General features: G+C 44.9%; 1 protein-coding gene across 1 annotated transcript; it reads right to left on the reverse strand.

The window, feature by feature from the left end:
* Positions 1 to 777: 777 nt before the first annotated feature.
* On the reverse strand, positions 778 to 9,311 carry LOC103803256 (calpain-9-like; the record flags this gene model as incomplete). Its single annotated transcript, XM_009075802.1, has 6 exons — positions 9,099 to 9,311; positions 4,227 to 4,296; positions 3,685 to 3,803; positions 2,955 to 3,088; positions 2,380 to 2,548; positions 778 to 861 (listed from the first exon to the last, which is right to left on the reverse strand). Coding segments are annotated over exons 1-6 (789 nt in total), but the record flags the coding sequence as incomplete, so codon positions are not given.
* Positions 9,312 to 16,958: the final 7,647 nt, after the last annotated feature.

Raw genomic sequence — 16,958 nt, forward strand, 5'->3', positions numbered from 1 at the left:
TCTTTATCCACCAAGGGGTCCACCCATGAAATTTAGAGAGAAGGATGTCATGTGGGACAGTGTCAAACGCCTTGCAGAAGTCCAGGGTATCAGTTGCTCTGCCCCTATCTACAAATTCTGTGGCTCCATCATAGAAGGCCACCAAATTCATCAGGTATGACTTGCCCCTGGTAAAGACATGTTGGTTATTACCAATCACCTCTTTACTTTTCACGCCTAAGCATAGCTTCCAGGAGAATCTGCTCCATTATCTTTCCAGGCACAGAGGTAATGGATTCAAGGACAAGGGGTAATGGATTCAAATTGAGGGAGGGGAAATTTAGGCTAGATATTAGGAAAATGTTTTTTCCTGTGTGGGTGGTAAGACACTGGCAAAGGTCCAGGGAGGTAGTAGAAGCCCCAACTCTGGCAGCGTTCAAAGCCAGGCTGGATGAGGTCTTGAGCAACCTGATCTAGTGAGGAGGTGTCTCTGCCCATGGCAGGGGGGGGTGGGACTAGATGAGCTATAAGGTCCATTCCAACCCCTTAACATACTATGATTCTATGATTCTGTGATCAAGTGTCAGTAGCTAGGGTGCAAAACATCTCCAGTGTGTGGAGGCTGGGCAAGCTGGTGTTATCAGCTAGGCAAAAATATGTAGACTGTTACAGGAGATGTGGAAGGGAAAGGTGGAGAGAATTTGGATAACTTTGCCAGGATAACTCCCCCTGCCACCTGAGAACACAGTTCTTTATCTTTTCCCCAGGTCTCTCCTTGTCCCCTACTGCTGAACATACCTCGTCGATGCCAGTCACCGAGTAAGCATGGCCCTTTATAAGGCCAAAAGGGGTTCGAGCTTCTGATTCTGCAGCACTGCTGGTCTGAAATACAGGGGAAAAAAAAGTGAATCTCTCTCTTCAGAGTGAGATCACATGTGGTGCCACCAGGTCCCTTCCAAGTGCCAGCTGGGAGGTCAGTGGCTAATCAGCGTGATGAACAGGGAAGTTGTCTGTCTGCTCAGTGTTGACAGTGGTGCTCTTTTAGGAAAGTTATGGGTTTCTTAAAGCATCATTCACTCAGAACAAAAATAAAGTGGTTCCAGGGTGGAATTCCTTCTCTTTTCCTGTAATTTTGTTTCAGCATCATCTAGATTTCCAGGATCTCAATCTTAACTTCCATTTAAATGTAGTTTGTGTCAGCTAAGGAATGGGAAAAGGTGCTCTCAGGCTGAGATCAGGTGTTGATATGGTCTCATTTATTGTAAAAAAGATATTGATGGACAGTGATGTTAGTGAAAGGTGCCATCAGCCAATATCACACTCTATTTCAATAAATATTTAATTAGTCTTTGCAAGCAGCACAGAAAAAGTGAAGCTCAAATCAGAAAACATTGAACCCCAGAACTGAGGCCACAGTCTTGAATAAAAAAGAGAGCTTGTGGAAAAACCCTCCTTTCAGTTAGGCAGGCGATGGGTTTGAGACAACAGGCCTCCCTCAGCCTGGCCAAATGTTCAATGATGAGGCTTTTGGGCAGAGAGCAAATGAAAGCCTGTCTCCTTCTCCCCCAGCCTGGGCACTCCTTTTGCCTTTTCTACAAGTGTCTGAAAGGGAAATGAAACATTTTGTGCTTGGTAGGAATATTAATTTGCTCTGAAACCATTTTCTCCAGCTGCTCATTCTGGTGGAGAACCCTGGCACACTTTTGTTTCTGTGCTGCCTTTCTTGCTGAGCACAGTCAGCAAGGAACAGAGCCTCTTTCACTCTGGCTGTTTTGCAGCTCAGGCAATTTTCACCACAAAGCCAAGGACACATACACAGCTCTTTTTACCCTGGGTCTGACACACTGGCCAAGCAGTTTAAGTAACCCATGCAGGTACTACCCACCAGCAACCTTGGCTGGAGGTTTTAGTTACTGGAGGGATAAATCTGACACACCCTAAGACCCAGACTCTGTTTACAAACAAACACACTGATCCTGAAAATTGTGAGGACTTGGGGGAAATCAAGACCAATGTTATTACAGAATTTAGTGCTGAGAAAAAAACCAGTTGTGTAGTCTCTGGAACGAGTAAGTCCTCAAAAAAAACTACAGCAAACTTTAATGCTAAGTGACCAAATAAGTCAGGAAATGAAGTCCTCTCTCATTGAGTACTCATACTCACATCATTATTGCCTTAAATACACAGGCCATCACCTGCTGAAAAGTCCTGAATTTTTCTTCTTTTGAACAACTGTACTAAGGACTACATTGATATTACATATATACCAGTTCATAGTCTGCAGAGTTAAGAGCATATGCATCTACTTTTGATTAATTTAACCAGTCTTGAAAAAGTAGTGGGTTTAATGCAGAAACCACAAAACTAAACTGAGAAATTCAGACCCTGCTTCTTACTTACATCAATAGAGCAGCCCACCATTGAGCATCTTTTCAGGGCTTTTTCTAGGATTTCATAGAAATTGTCAGGAGCTGCCTTAACATCATATGTTTCTCCTATACCCCCAGTGAAATCCTCCATGGCTTCTATCGTACTGCCACCTTTCAGAGCCTCATAGCTGCCATTCAGCCTGGAAAACAGATGATGATGGTGAGAACTGCTTTCAAAACCTTGAAGAGATCCATGTTTGAGAGCTTTCTGACATATATGTAAAATCATAGCAATGGCACTGAAGTCAAAATAAGTACCTCAGAATGTACCCAGGATATATGAGAGGAGCATTGGGATCATTCTGCTTTCCTTTTTTATTTGCATTTTTAATTAATGCTTTTCTCCATATCCTTAAAGCCTAGGGCTTTTCTTTCTTTAGTGCCAGTTGTCAGGTTGGCAAGAGCAGCATCAAATGCTAACCACCTTCCTCCCAAAATAAATAAATACTATCTAGAAGCTATTCATGAGACTTGTGAATAACATATGAACAAGTTGTGAATAATGTATGCACAAATAGCAGATTATGTATGTGCAATGTGACTTACTTGGCATAGGCTTTCTCTAGTAAGGCACTCCAAAATTCATTGAGTTCAGCTGAGTGCAGGAAAACGAGCCGATCTTTGAAGGTTGGTAGTCTGTCATCAATCACGACATCCAGCCACTCGTTGTGCTGCCAAAACTGTTTAGAAAGGATGGGGCACATGTTTGCTGACAGCATGCCATTTCCTGAGCATAGCGTTCTGGTGTCCCAGTATTTCTAATTGTAAGTTGGTGGCAACCATAGGCTTGATTAGAAGATGTGTAAATCATCCATTCTCACTCTATCATGCTAGGCTGCCCTCTAGGAAGGGTAGTCTATCTTAAGAAAGGACTAAGACTGAAAATGTAGACCTGTACTGTAGCTCCTTCCAGCTCACGTAGCTATACAAGTATTCACCACATGATTCAAGACACATTTAAGACACACAGGTATTACAGATCCCAGTTCAACTCCTTCAAGGACTTATATCCTAAGTGAGGTCTGTGTGCCCAGGAAAATATGAAATGATTTCTAAAGCCTTGTATCTCTTCACAGAGCAGGAGTGGCTGCACATGTGCCTGTGGGAGGCTGATGTAGCCCTCTAGGTTGTTTCTCAAAACACAAACAACAGTGTAAGCTCAGCAACATGTATTTTTAAAATGTTTCCTCTGTAGTATATAGCAACCCCACTGAAAAATAGACCATGACATGTAATGACTGAAATGTGTTCTGGCAGTGCAAGATGTTCATCTTACCTGGAAGTGAAATATTCCAGCATAACCTGGCCCAAAATTTTGATCCAGTGGCACCACTCTTGCTAGCATTTTTTCATTCAGTGTGAGAGAAGCTATGGCTGCTAATAGCCAGCAGTCACCTGTGAATTGAGAAGGGGGAAACAACCTCATTTTTTTCCCTCAAGAGAAGAAAAAGGGGCCAGATAAAATGTTACAGCAGTTAGCTGCCACTCCTCTTGAAATCTAAAAGACAGTCCATGTGTCACCAGAAAGGGTGCTCCTGGCCAGCTAGGGCAGACTGTGCTTCAGTCTGGAGGTGCTGGTAGACAAAAGATTCCCTTGGGCACACAGTACCCTTGAGTGGAGATCCTTCCCTGACCTTGAATCCCACTGCACCAAGATGATTCCTGGCACAGACTGGAGAGAGTTAGCTGCGAGCCAGGTGAGCATGGGCAGTACCTCCAGCTTCACCGTTCCCACCGGTTCAGGAGAGACAACATCCTCTCATGTGTGAGGATACAGTGTGTAGTCGTAAACGCAACCACCCAGAGGGAATAACTCACCAAGATCCCCTTGGCAAATGTCAGTTCTTGTGGCTCCTCCAAGGATAAACTTGGGGTCTTTGACAATGTCCTGTAACAGAGACAGAAATTACTTAGAACATGCCAGGAAAGTACCACCATCACTCTGAGCCCAGACTTGCACCAGTGCTGACAAACCCTGAGCTATATTATACTGTAGTAGTGTAGCCACCACAAAGAACTAGATGGGGAATTCTTGCTAATTAATTACAGTGCAGCACAATTAAAAAATCAAGTATCCTCATATTGTTCATAATTAGTTGGCTGCTAATGAAAGGGTGTCATTCTTTATTCGTCTGTAGGCAATTGTTAAAATATCATAGCACAAACTAGTCCAGAAGCTTGATGTTAGGCTGCAACCCTGACTGACAGGGCTTTTTGTTTGTTTGCTTTGCTCCAATAGCTGGAAAAACTAAAATTGGCAATTAACTTTTAACCTAATTATTAAGTCTTTTATTTGCTAGCACATAATACCTGGAACATATAGTGTCTGACAATCATGATAAAATTTGTTCCTCAAATAAGCAGACAACAAAGGCAGACTTTAGCCAGGTTAATTTTTAGGAGAAGCTAACACTACCCACACTTCTGTGCTCGGAGGTCAGAGGGACCGGTGCTCATGGTGGCTTTTAAAGCAATTCTCAAACATTCATTTGACTGTTTTACTTCAATTACTGGCACCATGGCTGGAGAGAAAAATTACAGTGATAAACAAATAAATGTGGCAGGAATTCTCCTCTCCCTTTTTGCATGAACTGTACATTGAATTTAATTGATTGAACTGAATAGAAAAGGTGAGAGGAGAGAATCACTGAGGAATATGCCTGTAGTTAATCAGTCTGCCCTGGTAAGTTATTGCAGACCCTATGGCATGAAGCAGACCCTTCTGCCTAAGCAGCAAATAAAACAAACTAAAGGGGGATGGGGGTTTGGGATATAGAAGAACACATCCAGTCATTTAATCCCTGCATTTACCTAGAAGGAAACTGTTGCTTTTAGTTTGTATCATCTCTTTTTGTCAGGCCATAGGGCAGAAAGTTGATAGCTTTGTTCAGTTTCCTGCAGCTATTGCTGAAGCATCGGCTACTGGTCACTGCCAGAGCCAGGACACTCTCCCCAGTGATCCAGCACTGCTCCCACAAAGCTCACTGTGCAGACACAACCAGGAGGAAGCTGGTTTGCATATTTTGTGTTTGTCTTTGCTGGGGAGGAGGTGGTGGACAGGTTGTGTTTCAGCCACAGGTGCCCTGTGAAGGAGGTACCACAGAACATCATGTCCCAGGAGCATGAAGCAAAGGGAAACCAAATAGTAGCTCCTCCTTACCTGGCCCGCCTGCTTGTTAAATACACTTAGTTTTGTTGGAACTGGTCATGAACAATAAAAACCACAGCTCATTGCCTTTAGACATTGATATAACAGTGGCTGACAGAGTAGCTGATCTTCAACAACACACCTTGTTTTAGCACCATTGTTCCCAGGAAACATAACTCTCATCACAAGTAATGTATTTAGCTGTTACCGAGAAATTCTATCTGCTAACAAGGGCAAGATAAAAAACCTTCTCATTAACATGAGGCTAAACATCAGATTCATGACTCGTTGCTTATTACACATCTCTGCAACTGACATATGGAAAAATATTTTCAATCTTTTATGTCTAATGCAAACAGAAATAATTTTTAAACAATCAATAAAAGGAATTGAAAAGATTTTGACTGGGCCTGTGCCACATTCTCTGCTACACAAAAGAACACACTCTACAGTTTTTGAGTGCATGTTGCAAAAATAATATTCATTATTGAATAATATTGACTGTATCATATATGTAACAATAACATTCAATGTTCAAAAAGTTCTTGCATTCATACACAGATTACAGTGACTCAAGGATTCACCTGTACAAGGATATTGCCTAGAAGTAGGGATGTTCAGTCCTCAGAGAGATAAAACAAGGTGACCTGTGGCACCTGTTACATCAAAGCTGTGTTTCTTTAAACTCAGAAGAAAACAAATTGCATCCCCTGCATCTGTCTCACATTGGTAGAGGGGGTGCATAAAGACCAAAACCAGGCTGAGGGTGAAGCTGTTTAGGTGGTTTCTGTGATTACATTTCTCTGCCTGGTTCCAGCATACAGTACTTATCATACTGGTTGCCTGTGTGAGGAGTATTTCTTTCTTACTTCCTCCTCTAGACCATAAACTCATTTGACATTGGTAAAACCCAATTGTCTTTCCTTTTTGGGGTTGTTTTTTTTTAGTCTTCAATTTATATGTCCAACTACTGAGCTGTTGAATCCATCCCAGCAGTTGAATTTAGCTAGAAAGTAAGAAGGAAAAAAGGAAAAGGGGAAATATGTGAAAAGGGTTTCTGTTCTTCAGATTGTTCTAAAATTTTATAAGATACAGTTTCAAAGGTTTAATATGTAATGAAAAGGGATTGCTAAACAAAATATTTTCCTGAATCTTATAGCACTTAAGATTTATGCAGGAAGTCAGATATTCATGTAGTGCGGATCCATGCAGCTCACTGATTGCAGTGGGAGATTTACAGGTTAGGTCTAGCTGAGGGTCTTGTTTATGCTGCATACAAACATATATACATGCAGATATATGTATGTCAAAATAACGAGAAAGCCTTCCCTACTCTCATTACTAAGGATCAAACAGATTGGAAATCTGAAGATGTACAGTATTTGCCCCTGCAATTACCCACATGCATTGTGTTACACTTCAAGGTACTGTAAAATACTGGTAGAAGAGGCAGTAAAAACTAGTCCCTGTGAAAAGCAGATTGAACACAGATACCCTACACAGAGGCCATGCTCTTGTGGTCATCCTCTCCAGCACCACAGCTTCACCAGCTGAGCTGTGGCAACTAACCTGGCACATACTCCAGGCCTATGTCCCACTTGCTGAGTAAAACATGTTACATCGTAATGGAAACAGTGCCTCTATTGCTGCTGCTCCTGATGGATAATAGAGGTGAAACTGATTTAGCTTAAATGCTGAGGAGCCAGAGAAGAGCATAACTAATACCTTGTCCTTACACATCCTTTCAGCCTCCCCTGAGCTTTGTTTCTCACTGTGCATCTCACTAAAATGCGTGGTGGGAAATGGAGTGTAAACACAGATGCTGTTACTCATCCTGGAAATGTTTCCAGTCCAGCATGCAGAAGAAGACAGACCATCCTCCACTGCCCCTGTGTACCACGTACAAAGGCATGCAAACTCTCAACCACTCCTGGTCACATTTTACTTGTTCCTGAAACACTAGGAATTTTACCCATCATCTTCAGTTATGGTTCCAAAGCACCATAACTGGAGTGTGAACCAGAGGTTGGAAAAGACCTCAAAGACCATCGAGTCCAACCCTACCATTGTTATTAGACCATGGCACTAAGCGCCACATCCAGTCTCGTCTTGAAACCCTCCAGGGGTAGTGAATCCACCCCAGACAGCCCATTCTAATGCCTGAAAACTCCCTCTGTAAAAAATCTCTTCCTAATATCCAACCTAAACCTCCTCTGGCAGAGCTTGAATCTGTGCCCTCTTGTCCTACTGCTGATTGCCTGGGAGAAGAGTTTAACTATTGTGAAGCCTCAAATAAATAAAAAATAAGACAAACTAGCACTTAACATCCGCCTGGATGAAACACGTTCTTTATGATTTAGTGTCGCAGGCACTTGCATCTTTGATGCCCCAGAGCACTCCAGAGTCACCACACCCAAAAACATCTCAGCCTCACAGCCCTCACCTGCGCTGGGGGGAGTCCAGCAGCCCCCCTGGTTTTTGGAGCACAGACAGGCAAGGCAGGCAGCAGTGCCTGTGGGGGCTGCACTTGCTATTTTTTTTCCTAACTGAAATTGTCCAGGAGTAATACCTTTAATTCTGCTCTGTAGTGGTGCTATATTTACTAACAGATACTGAGGCATTTGAATGCCTATCACTGTGGATTAAGATAAGCCAAAATTTAAACACTTCCTTAAGCTTATTTTGTTCTTTTTCTCCCTTGGTATCAGTGTCACCAAAGGAAAGTTTTCTACTAAGAAAGAAGCTTTCAGACTATGAAGAAAAAGAGAATAAACATCAGTCATTAGCAAAGAAATTAAATGTTGCCACAAATTATCTATGGTTATTAGTTACAGAGTGAAGTGAGGAGAAAGAACCCGGAGTGATGCTGGGTTTGTGATCTAGCATAGCAAACTAGCACTGAGAGCATGTGACTAGCAAAGCTTCAGGCTCTCACTGTGTTATTAATGACTGTTATGCAAGATGCATTAAGAGATACTCATCGAGCCCTTGGCTACTGCTGAATGGCTCAGTAACCATGGCATGTATTCGTAATCTCTCAGTGTTTCCTGATGGAAGTGAGCACATAAGACTCTCATACTCTGAAAGTTAAAAGCTCTGAATTTTTTAAGTTTAACCTTAATTATGAATTTCCTACATTAACAACACTCAGTTTTCCATAGTTAGAACATCATCATAATGTATTTTACCCTTAATTCCTTGCATGTCTTCTGATTTTCATGTTTTGTTTAGCAAAAAATGTAAGAGAGAAGGCTGATTATGAGTTGTTTATGCATGCATATAAATACACATGTATAAGTGTGTCTATATAATGAGCTACATCTGAAAAATGGGGTGAAGCCTTCCAGCCCTCTCATCCTGCAGCTCGAGCTCTTTGTGGGGGACATCTCAACCCTGTGCTACTGCCCCTGAGGTGGGAAAGGGTCCCCTCACACTTCATCTCCACATCTCCCTGAACACTCCATGCGCTTGATGCGATCCCGTAACACAGTGGTGCCTGAACTTTGGCAGGATGGAAGAAGAGAACACAGTGGCATACTCACCCCAGGCCTCTTCCAGATGAAGGGAATGGGTGGGTTTTCACTGAAGAAGAGAGAGGAGTTGCAGGCGGGGAAGTCAGAATCCTCGAAGAGGATCCCCTTGTGCAGGCACTCCTGCTTCAGCTCCTCGTAGCCCTTCCCTGAGCTGTGGGTGGTACGTGCAGACCCAGGCTGTGCAGGTGGCCTCGGCTTTGAGTCCTGGTACAGGTAGGGCATGTCTCCCTCCTACCTGCCAGAGAGAGCCCAAGGAGCCACGGCTTAGCTGGTGATGGGGATGTTATGAGAGGGAAAACAGGAGGAAGAAGAGAGGGGAGCAAAAATACCTCAAGTGCCTTGTGAAGGAAAAGGAGGAGGAAAGGATTGTGTGGTGGGGGAGCTGGCAGTATCCTCCAGTGCTCCTCCGTTGCACCTCCTTGAACTGCAGTATGAGACTGACCTCCTAGCTGCTCTGCATAGAGCAAACACCCTGAAAGCAAACAGTGAGGGAAAGCAGCTGGTCCCAGCCACCCTGGGAGTGGAGTGGGAGCGGCCAGCAGGCGCCCAGTCCTCCCCAGGGCTGAGCCACCGTGCCTGCCTGGCGAGGAAGGGTGTGCATGGGGCTTGGCACTACTCCCCACCCGGCACAGGTTGGGTGAGAGGTTGTCACCAGGGCAGGAATGGCTTCAAGCTATGCAGCACCCAGCCAGAGCCCTTGAATTGTGTGGTGCCAGTGAGCCTTGAAAGAGAAACCAGAGCCCCATGGTGAGGTGTAGCCAACAGTGTGAGTTTGCCTGTTTCTCACAGGTGGTAGAGCATCCTGGCCTTACTGGTGAGAAGGTTGCCTTAGTGGGCAGGTATTGTCCCTGTTGATGACATGCAGGTGGGACAGCAGGGCTGAGAGGTGGTCATGGGCACGGCTGCTCTGCTGGCAGGATTCTGGGTGCAGGGCAAAGGCTGTGTGCGCACAGGACAGGTGTTGAAAGTTAGAAGGAAGGCTTGGAGCAGGATGTGTTCTGGGCAAACACAGGAAAAGGGGGTTGCCCCCTTCTCCCAAGTAACCAGCAACAGAACATCAAGAAATGGCCTCATGTTGCACCAGGGGGGTTTATAATAGATATAAGGAAAAATTTCTTCATGGAAAATGTTGTCAAGCATTGGAACAAGCTGCCAAGGGAAGTGCTGTTGTCACCATCCCCGGAGGTATTTAAAATACATGTAGATGCAGTGCTTAGGGACATGGTTTAGTGATGGACTTGGCAGTGCTGGGTTAGTGGTTGGACTCCATGATCTTAGAAGTCTTTTCCCACCTAAATAATTCTGTGATTCTTCTGCTATCCATCTTTTACCTGCAGCATCATATCTCACATCAGACAGTAAAACACCGTGCTGGAGAGGATGCCAGACAGTGCACCATGGATGATGCTCTGACGGAATGATGCTCAGAGCCAAAGAGACATGGATATTCCTCTCTGCTTGGAAAGGGAAGAGATGCCACCCTCTTGGAACAAATTACAGTTCCTGTAATACAAAACACAGCCCTGAGTACAAATAGCGCTCAGCCTCCCTTTGCTTTTATTGGCCCTTTGGTGGACCAGTCAAGCTTGCTGCCAGGAGATGATTTATGGAGAGCAATTAGGTGAAACAGAATTAGTTCCTTTCTGTTCTGCTATTTTTCACAGCAGTGCTGTGAGGAAAGCCTTCTTTTTCGGAGCATATATTCCCACGTTTATTCACCATAATTGCATCCATTGTTGATATCTGAAAGCTCCCTGCTGAGACCAAATTCCCATTGTCCAAATGTGTGAGAAGAGGCAGGCCTGGTGCTCCAAACGTGGCCATCATTTGATCAAACTTTAGACTTGCAGAACAGAGTTCAAGGTACTCACCTCTGACTTTTTCTGCAGTCAGTGAGATGATCTGAACCTTCAGAAACAGAAAGTGACTCACTGCATACTCATCCATAAGATCCAGTAGGAGATGACTGTGTTTTCCATTTTCCTGTAGACAGACCCTCATGGACTAGCTTAGGGTAGATGCCCAGCTATGAAATGCATATAGTCAATTGCGAGGGACCCAGCCAAAGGGATAAGGCAGGTGAAAGGTGTTTAAGTGCCAACACAAGCCCAGGGATGTAAAGTACCCAACACCCCACATTCAGCCAGTGACAAAACCAGGATCTTAATTTATCAACAACACCTATGTGTGGGCCAAGGCATGTTCTCATACACCAGAGTAACATGCTGACAGGGGAAGGAGATGTTCAGCATCCTAGACATGCTGCCCCCACATCTGCTACATCCCAAGCAGAGTGACCATGTATCACTTCAGGGATTTCTTTTTAGAGTTCAGTTGTATACAGAAACGTGGGCTGAGCTCTATGGGTACTTGTCCTGCTGCAGGGGAATTCATGCAGTTTCTCTCCTGTGCAAACGCTCTGGTGTGCAATGAGGAATGTTTTCATGCTGTAGTCTTGCTCTCAGAGGGCAAGGACAGCCTTTCCCTCTCCTTGCCCTGCTGCTTCATGTCATGATACTTCAGGGAATCTTCATGTCTCTGAAATCTCTGCCCTGGTGTGATGGCACTAAACGTGTCCAGGAGAGATGGTGTCTGGTGAAGGCAGGTGGAAAAAAGAGGAATGAGCAGAAAATGCTTATAAAATGTCTCAGTTCTCAGGAAAATACGATACCTTGCCCATCACATATTGAGAATCGTGGGCTCATCTCTGAGGCTCTCAAGTCTGGAAGGGCAGAAACAAACAAACATACATGTGACTTATGTATTTACCCCACTCAAGAATTTTACAAGGACTTTAAGCAGTTTTGTTCTTTTACCATGAAATCCCCTTTTGAAAGCAGTGAGAGTGCATGTCTCACCTAAGATGACTCTGGTTATTGCTGCCACTTGCTGGTTTCAGCAGCTACACAGGGTGGGAGGAAAGTGCAACACAGGTCCTGTGATACTCTATTATGGACAGACACCAGCAACAAGTTCCTACTTGCTCAGGAGAGTGACAGGCAGGATTTGAGCCACTGACCTAGAACACCTTTGCTCCTTAGGTGTCCTGGTCCACTGAGTAAAAGCAGGGTATATTTTAACACTCCCTGGAACAGCAGATGAGCAGAGACGATGAGAGGCTGTGACACCAGGCTGTGTACATTTTCATTTGGCACACTGTTGCAGCAGACATATTGTGACACTTAAGCACTACAACACAGCCCTGAGTAAAAAAGTCCTTCCTCTAGGATTACACTGTCTGGGGAACTGTAGGTTTCCAGCCCACTGGCCCTCTCCCAGCAGGGGTGATAGTGCAGGTCTGTCCTTGGTCTGTGAAGTCAGTGAGTGCCTGCAGCTTGTGAAAGCACTATCAGCCAAGAGAGAGGTGTCAGATTGAATGCAATTAGTTGCCAGTAGGGCACCTCTGGACAGCATCAGGCTTCTGTGGACTGCAGAGATCTCTCTATGAGCCACATCACCAGGCAAGATTTCAAGGTGACAGCAGATCAGCATGAATGCACAGGCTGGCAACATATTTCAAAGATGAACACTGTTTCCTTCCAGGGAAAATGCCTGTTCCTGAAACACCAGGAATTTTATCCATCATCTTCAGTCATGGTTCCAAAGCACCCAGGGAGTGTGAGCACCAGAGCAATTGCAGATGCCTTCAGGCATTGCCCTCCTGCCTAGCCACACTGGTCATTCCATGACACCAACAGAGGGGCCCAGGTGGGCATTGTGCTGTAGGAGCTCTGGCTCTGGAGGAGGGTGAGCATCGTCTGCCAAGAGCAGTGCCTCAGGCACACTTACTGCTGATAGGAACAGAGTAACTTCTGTCTGCTACCGGGTCAGACTTCCTTGGATCTTCTTACTTTCTTCAAGAAGGCAGAAAATCTGATTAGTTTTCTGTGGTTTGAACTGCTTTTACTCTGAGAGAGACTCTTATTCACTTTCCAGCATAATTCATGGAGTAGAAGGTGACATAAAGAGAATTGAAAAGGCCTGATGTAGGAAACTATGATTTCCACTTCTCCTTTACTTCCTTGCTTAGCATAATGCTACAGCTCTGACTTTCAGCCCCCACTGTTCTGCATCTGGCATGTGCTTTTTCTGAGTCACACTTATGTAATTCCTTCCCCATTAACATCAGGTAGAGTCTGGTCATTCCAGATTTAAAGTTGGTTATTCAAAGGACAGCAACCTGATTAAATCTTTCATAATCCTGTTGCCATTAAACCTCATGTCCTGTCACCAGTTCAGCATTGGAAGTTTTATCTGTAGCCTTTGACCTGACTGATCCCACTTCTCCAGTGCTTGTTGCCTGCTGGCTGAGTGCCTTCAGTGTCATCTGACCTTCTCTAAGGGACTGGTTTAAGCTAGAATATTTCATTTTTGTGCTTTTTATCCTGGGACATGACTGGCTCTGTCTAGGTCCCTTTATCATTCTCCTTACATTTGCAAAGAGTTAAGAGTAGATGTTATGTGGACTGAAGTGCCATCCATGAAGCTCAGCAGCTCTCTGTCCTTCCTTCTTGCTCTGAATCTGTATGAAGTTATATAAAACATCTTTGTTCTGTCTCTGAGATTAGTCTCATTTCACACTGCTTGGCGCCCTCTGAACCTTGCATTGATTTGAATCCAAATGCCACAGTCACATGAAACCATGCTGTTTCTGATACTTTCCATTACTTTGGCTCAATGCAGAGCATGGACTTCTAGCTGGTGGCTTGCAGCCTGGCAGGCTTTGCATATGCTTCTGCACACATCTTTGCTAACTGAGCACATGTTCTATCGCTCTAATAACAGCTGAGATCAGAAAAAATCGAGCCCAGCTTTGGGCTGTTTTTTTAAGGACTTTTCTGTCATCTTTGTCAATAAAGTAATACATACTTTCTCTGGAGTTGATAGGGTTCACTTCAAAGGGGCTGGAGCATCCTTCTCTCCCTCATTTCCAGAGGTGGAAGCAAGGTAGAGGGAGAGGAGGTGAGAAAGGTCAGCTTTAGGGGTTCTGCAAGTCAGGCCTGAGGACTGGATGGCCCTATAAAATGTCCTGAACAGCCCATTGAAAAATGCTAGAGAGCAACGAGAAAAAAAGAGTATTGGAAATCAAGGAGAGGGTTTTTAGGAAGTGCCCTTTGAACATCCTGCTGATTAAAAAAGGTATCTTGGAGTAATTGTAGGATATCAAGATCTCATTCAAAGGAGAATTACAGTGAATATTCATTATCATTTTGCATAGTGGTGAGAGGCTAGAGGCCACAGCCTGGCTGCTTTCATTGTGCTGTGCAATAGCAATAGGTTCTTCTCCTAAAGAGACATCAGGCCTCAGGGTGATCTTAGGACTAATCTGTGCTCACACCACCTGCAGCTTTGCCGCCACTGCCTCCTGCCATGCCTGGCTGTGAAATGCTGACACAGCCCAGACATGCAACTGAGCCACGGGTTGGTGGGTGCTGAGCTGTCACCCAGCGTGGGGGTGATGCCATGAGGCAGCTCTCCCACCACAGCCCACCTTGCCCAGGTTGCCCTCATCTAGGGCTGAGAGGCAGCTCTGTTCTGCCTGTCCTCTTTCTGCCCAGCATCCCTGATGGGCTACCACCCCTTTGGCACACCCAGAAAGAAATATGAAACGTGTCTTCTCGTGTGCTTTGTAAGTAATGACATTAGCTGTGTTGGCAGTTGAAATATCATTAGACAGCCATCTAAGTGCTTTACCCAGCCAAACAGTATGGCTTTCTGAGCTGTTGTTCCAGGCTTTTGTCAGAGCTAAACACACACTGCTGCATTAATTCATTACTTTGGAGGAGCAGCAGTTTTACAAACAAAAGAGGGCTTTTAAGATTATCTTTATTCTTTTTCTTTAGACTGTGAAACTCCAAGAGGCAGTGTGGGAGAGGAGCCAAGTTGCAGCATGTCTTCAAACCCCTGAGTCAGAGCAATCCCTGAGGGAGCTCAGTTTTTCCTGGGAGAATAGCTGTAAAAGCACTCACTGATTTTTTTGATTCGTTTTTTTTTTAAAGCAGGGTTTATGGTTTTCAGAGGCATTCATCAGGGTGTGTTGCCAGGAGGCAGCCTTAATTCTTTTCTCACTACGAATATTCTGGGCTGAATTTACTGTTCCTCAGATTTATCCCTCAAGCAGTAAGCTAAACCGTTATTTCATGGTTTTGCAGTTAACATAGAAAAGTTGGAAAAACAAAGCAAAGTAAAAATAAAACGAACCCAAAAATGCAGCAAACATTTAAGTTTTTGCTTAAAAATCATCCAGTAAAAACAAAAGAACAGGAAATTCTGATCTGCAAAGAGATTGACTTTTGCCACTTATTGAAACACCAGGAACTTCAATTACGAGCTGTTTCATTATTTCCTGTTAAAAAGCCATAACCAGGTATAAATGTAACTTTCCCCACCTCTTGCTTTCAGGATTATTGGTTTCCCAAAGGGCAGTTCCCAGTGCGGCTGGCCGGGGCAGGCGATGCGGGCACGATCCGCGCGGCGGCAGCTCCGGCTAAGCGGAGCCGCCTGGGTCGGCACCTCCCTGCGCCCCGCTCTCCTTTCCCTGCAAGCTTTAGACCTGCCAATAGTTCCACATCGGCGCTGGCGCGGGAATTTGGTTCCCACTTCTGCGCGGCAGGGCTGGAGCTGGCCCTGAGGAGAGAGACTCTGCGAGGTTCTAGCAAAGTGGGCAGCCTGAGCATCATGCTCAGTCACTCTCTCTGCTTTCTATCTCGTTCTGAAAGCAAGAGTGAGTCCAGCATAGCCAACAACTTTGCTATTGTCAGTTGTGTACCCCTCAATTAATTTGACATAGCATATCTGAAAGCCCCACTCTTATCTCAGGTTGCAAAGGGGTCTCTCTTTTTTAACACTATAGATTATGTTTAGAGCAGTGAAAATTGCTGCTGCCGGCCCAAGAGAGTTGCAGTTTTGCCCCTGTTAGCTGGCTGGCTGCTTGGCAGCTGCTATGAATTCAGAAAATGGAAGAATCCCATAATGCCCACAGTGGGGAAGGAACCAGTCTGGTTTGCACTAATGAACTGCATAAACTGTGTATGATTAAAAGCACTCCTCGAGTGAGGCAGGAGACTACCACAGACAGTATTCTCAGAGGAACACTGAGTCAGTGGCCAAAATAGCAGAGTCCTGCTGCTTGCAGCTATTTGCTCACCCAGGGCAAGAAGCTGCAGGCAGAGGAGCAGGAGGAGTGGTCGGAGGTGGCTTGAGAGAGGCTGGGGAGAAGATGAAGTGGAACCTGGGTTTGCACAGGGAACATGGATAATCCATTTTCCAAAGGTTACTATGCTTTGAATTTCCAGGCTAGGACAAAACTATTGTGCATGGTTCCCTTGGCACAATGTGGCTGGGGACCAAAAGTTGAGTTTCAAAATCCCAGTAGTGCCAGCAAAGATCAGCTACTCAAGGTCTCACTTAGGAGATCCCCAGGGAGTAAATCTTTACCAAGCTTACTGCGGCACCCTTGCAATACTGAGGGGAGCAGGCTGATTGGTAGTGGAGTCTTTTTGAGCTGAATATTGTGGCATCTTCCACTCAGTGGTCATTTGGCTGCTTCCCTCGCTCAACTTAGGGAACAGCCTGAAGAATTCAGCGGCTGATGCAGCTGGGAAATGGGACCAGTGCAAAATCCCTCCCTGGCATAAAGGCACCTGCCAGAGTTCTGATAACAAAACTGGCCCCAGCTCTTTCAGGCAGGCATCTCACTGTGCAGGCAGTGCCACCCCTGTGCCTCTGCCTTGCATCTCTCATCCAAGGGATGAAGGTACAGCATCATCAAACAGGTAACACACTGGGCTGGGAGTAGAGAAACCTTTCTGCTTGCCCTTGAGATGTTGCCAACCTGCTGCATGACTGAAGGTGATTCATGTCATCTCT

This window comes from Acanthisitta chloris, unplaced genomic scaffold, assembly GCF_000695815.1.
Source record: "Acanthisitta chloris isolate BGI_N310 unplaced genomic scaffold, ASM69581v1 scaffold5540, whole genome shotgun sequence".
Lineage (NCBI taxonomy): Eukaryota > Metazoa > Chordata > Aves > Passeriformes > Acanthisittidae > Acanthisitta > Acanthisitta chloris.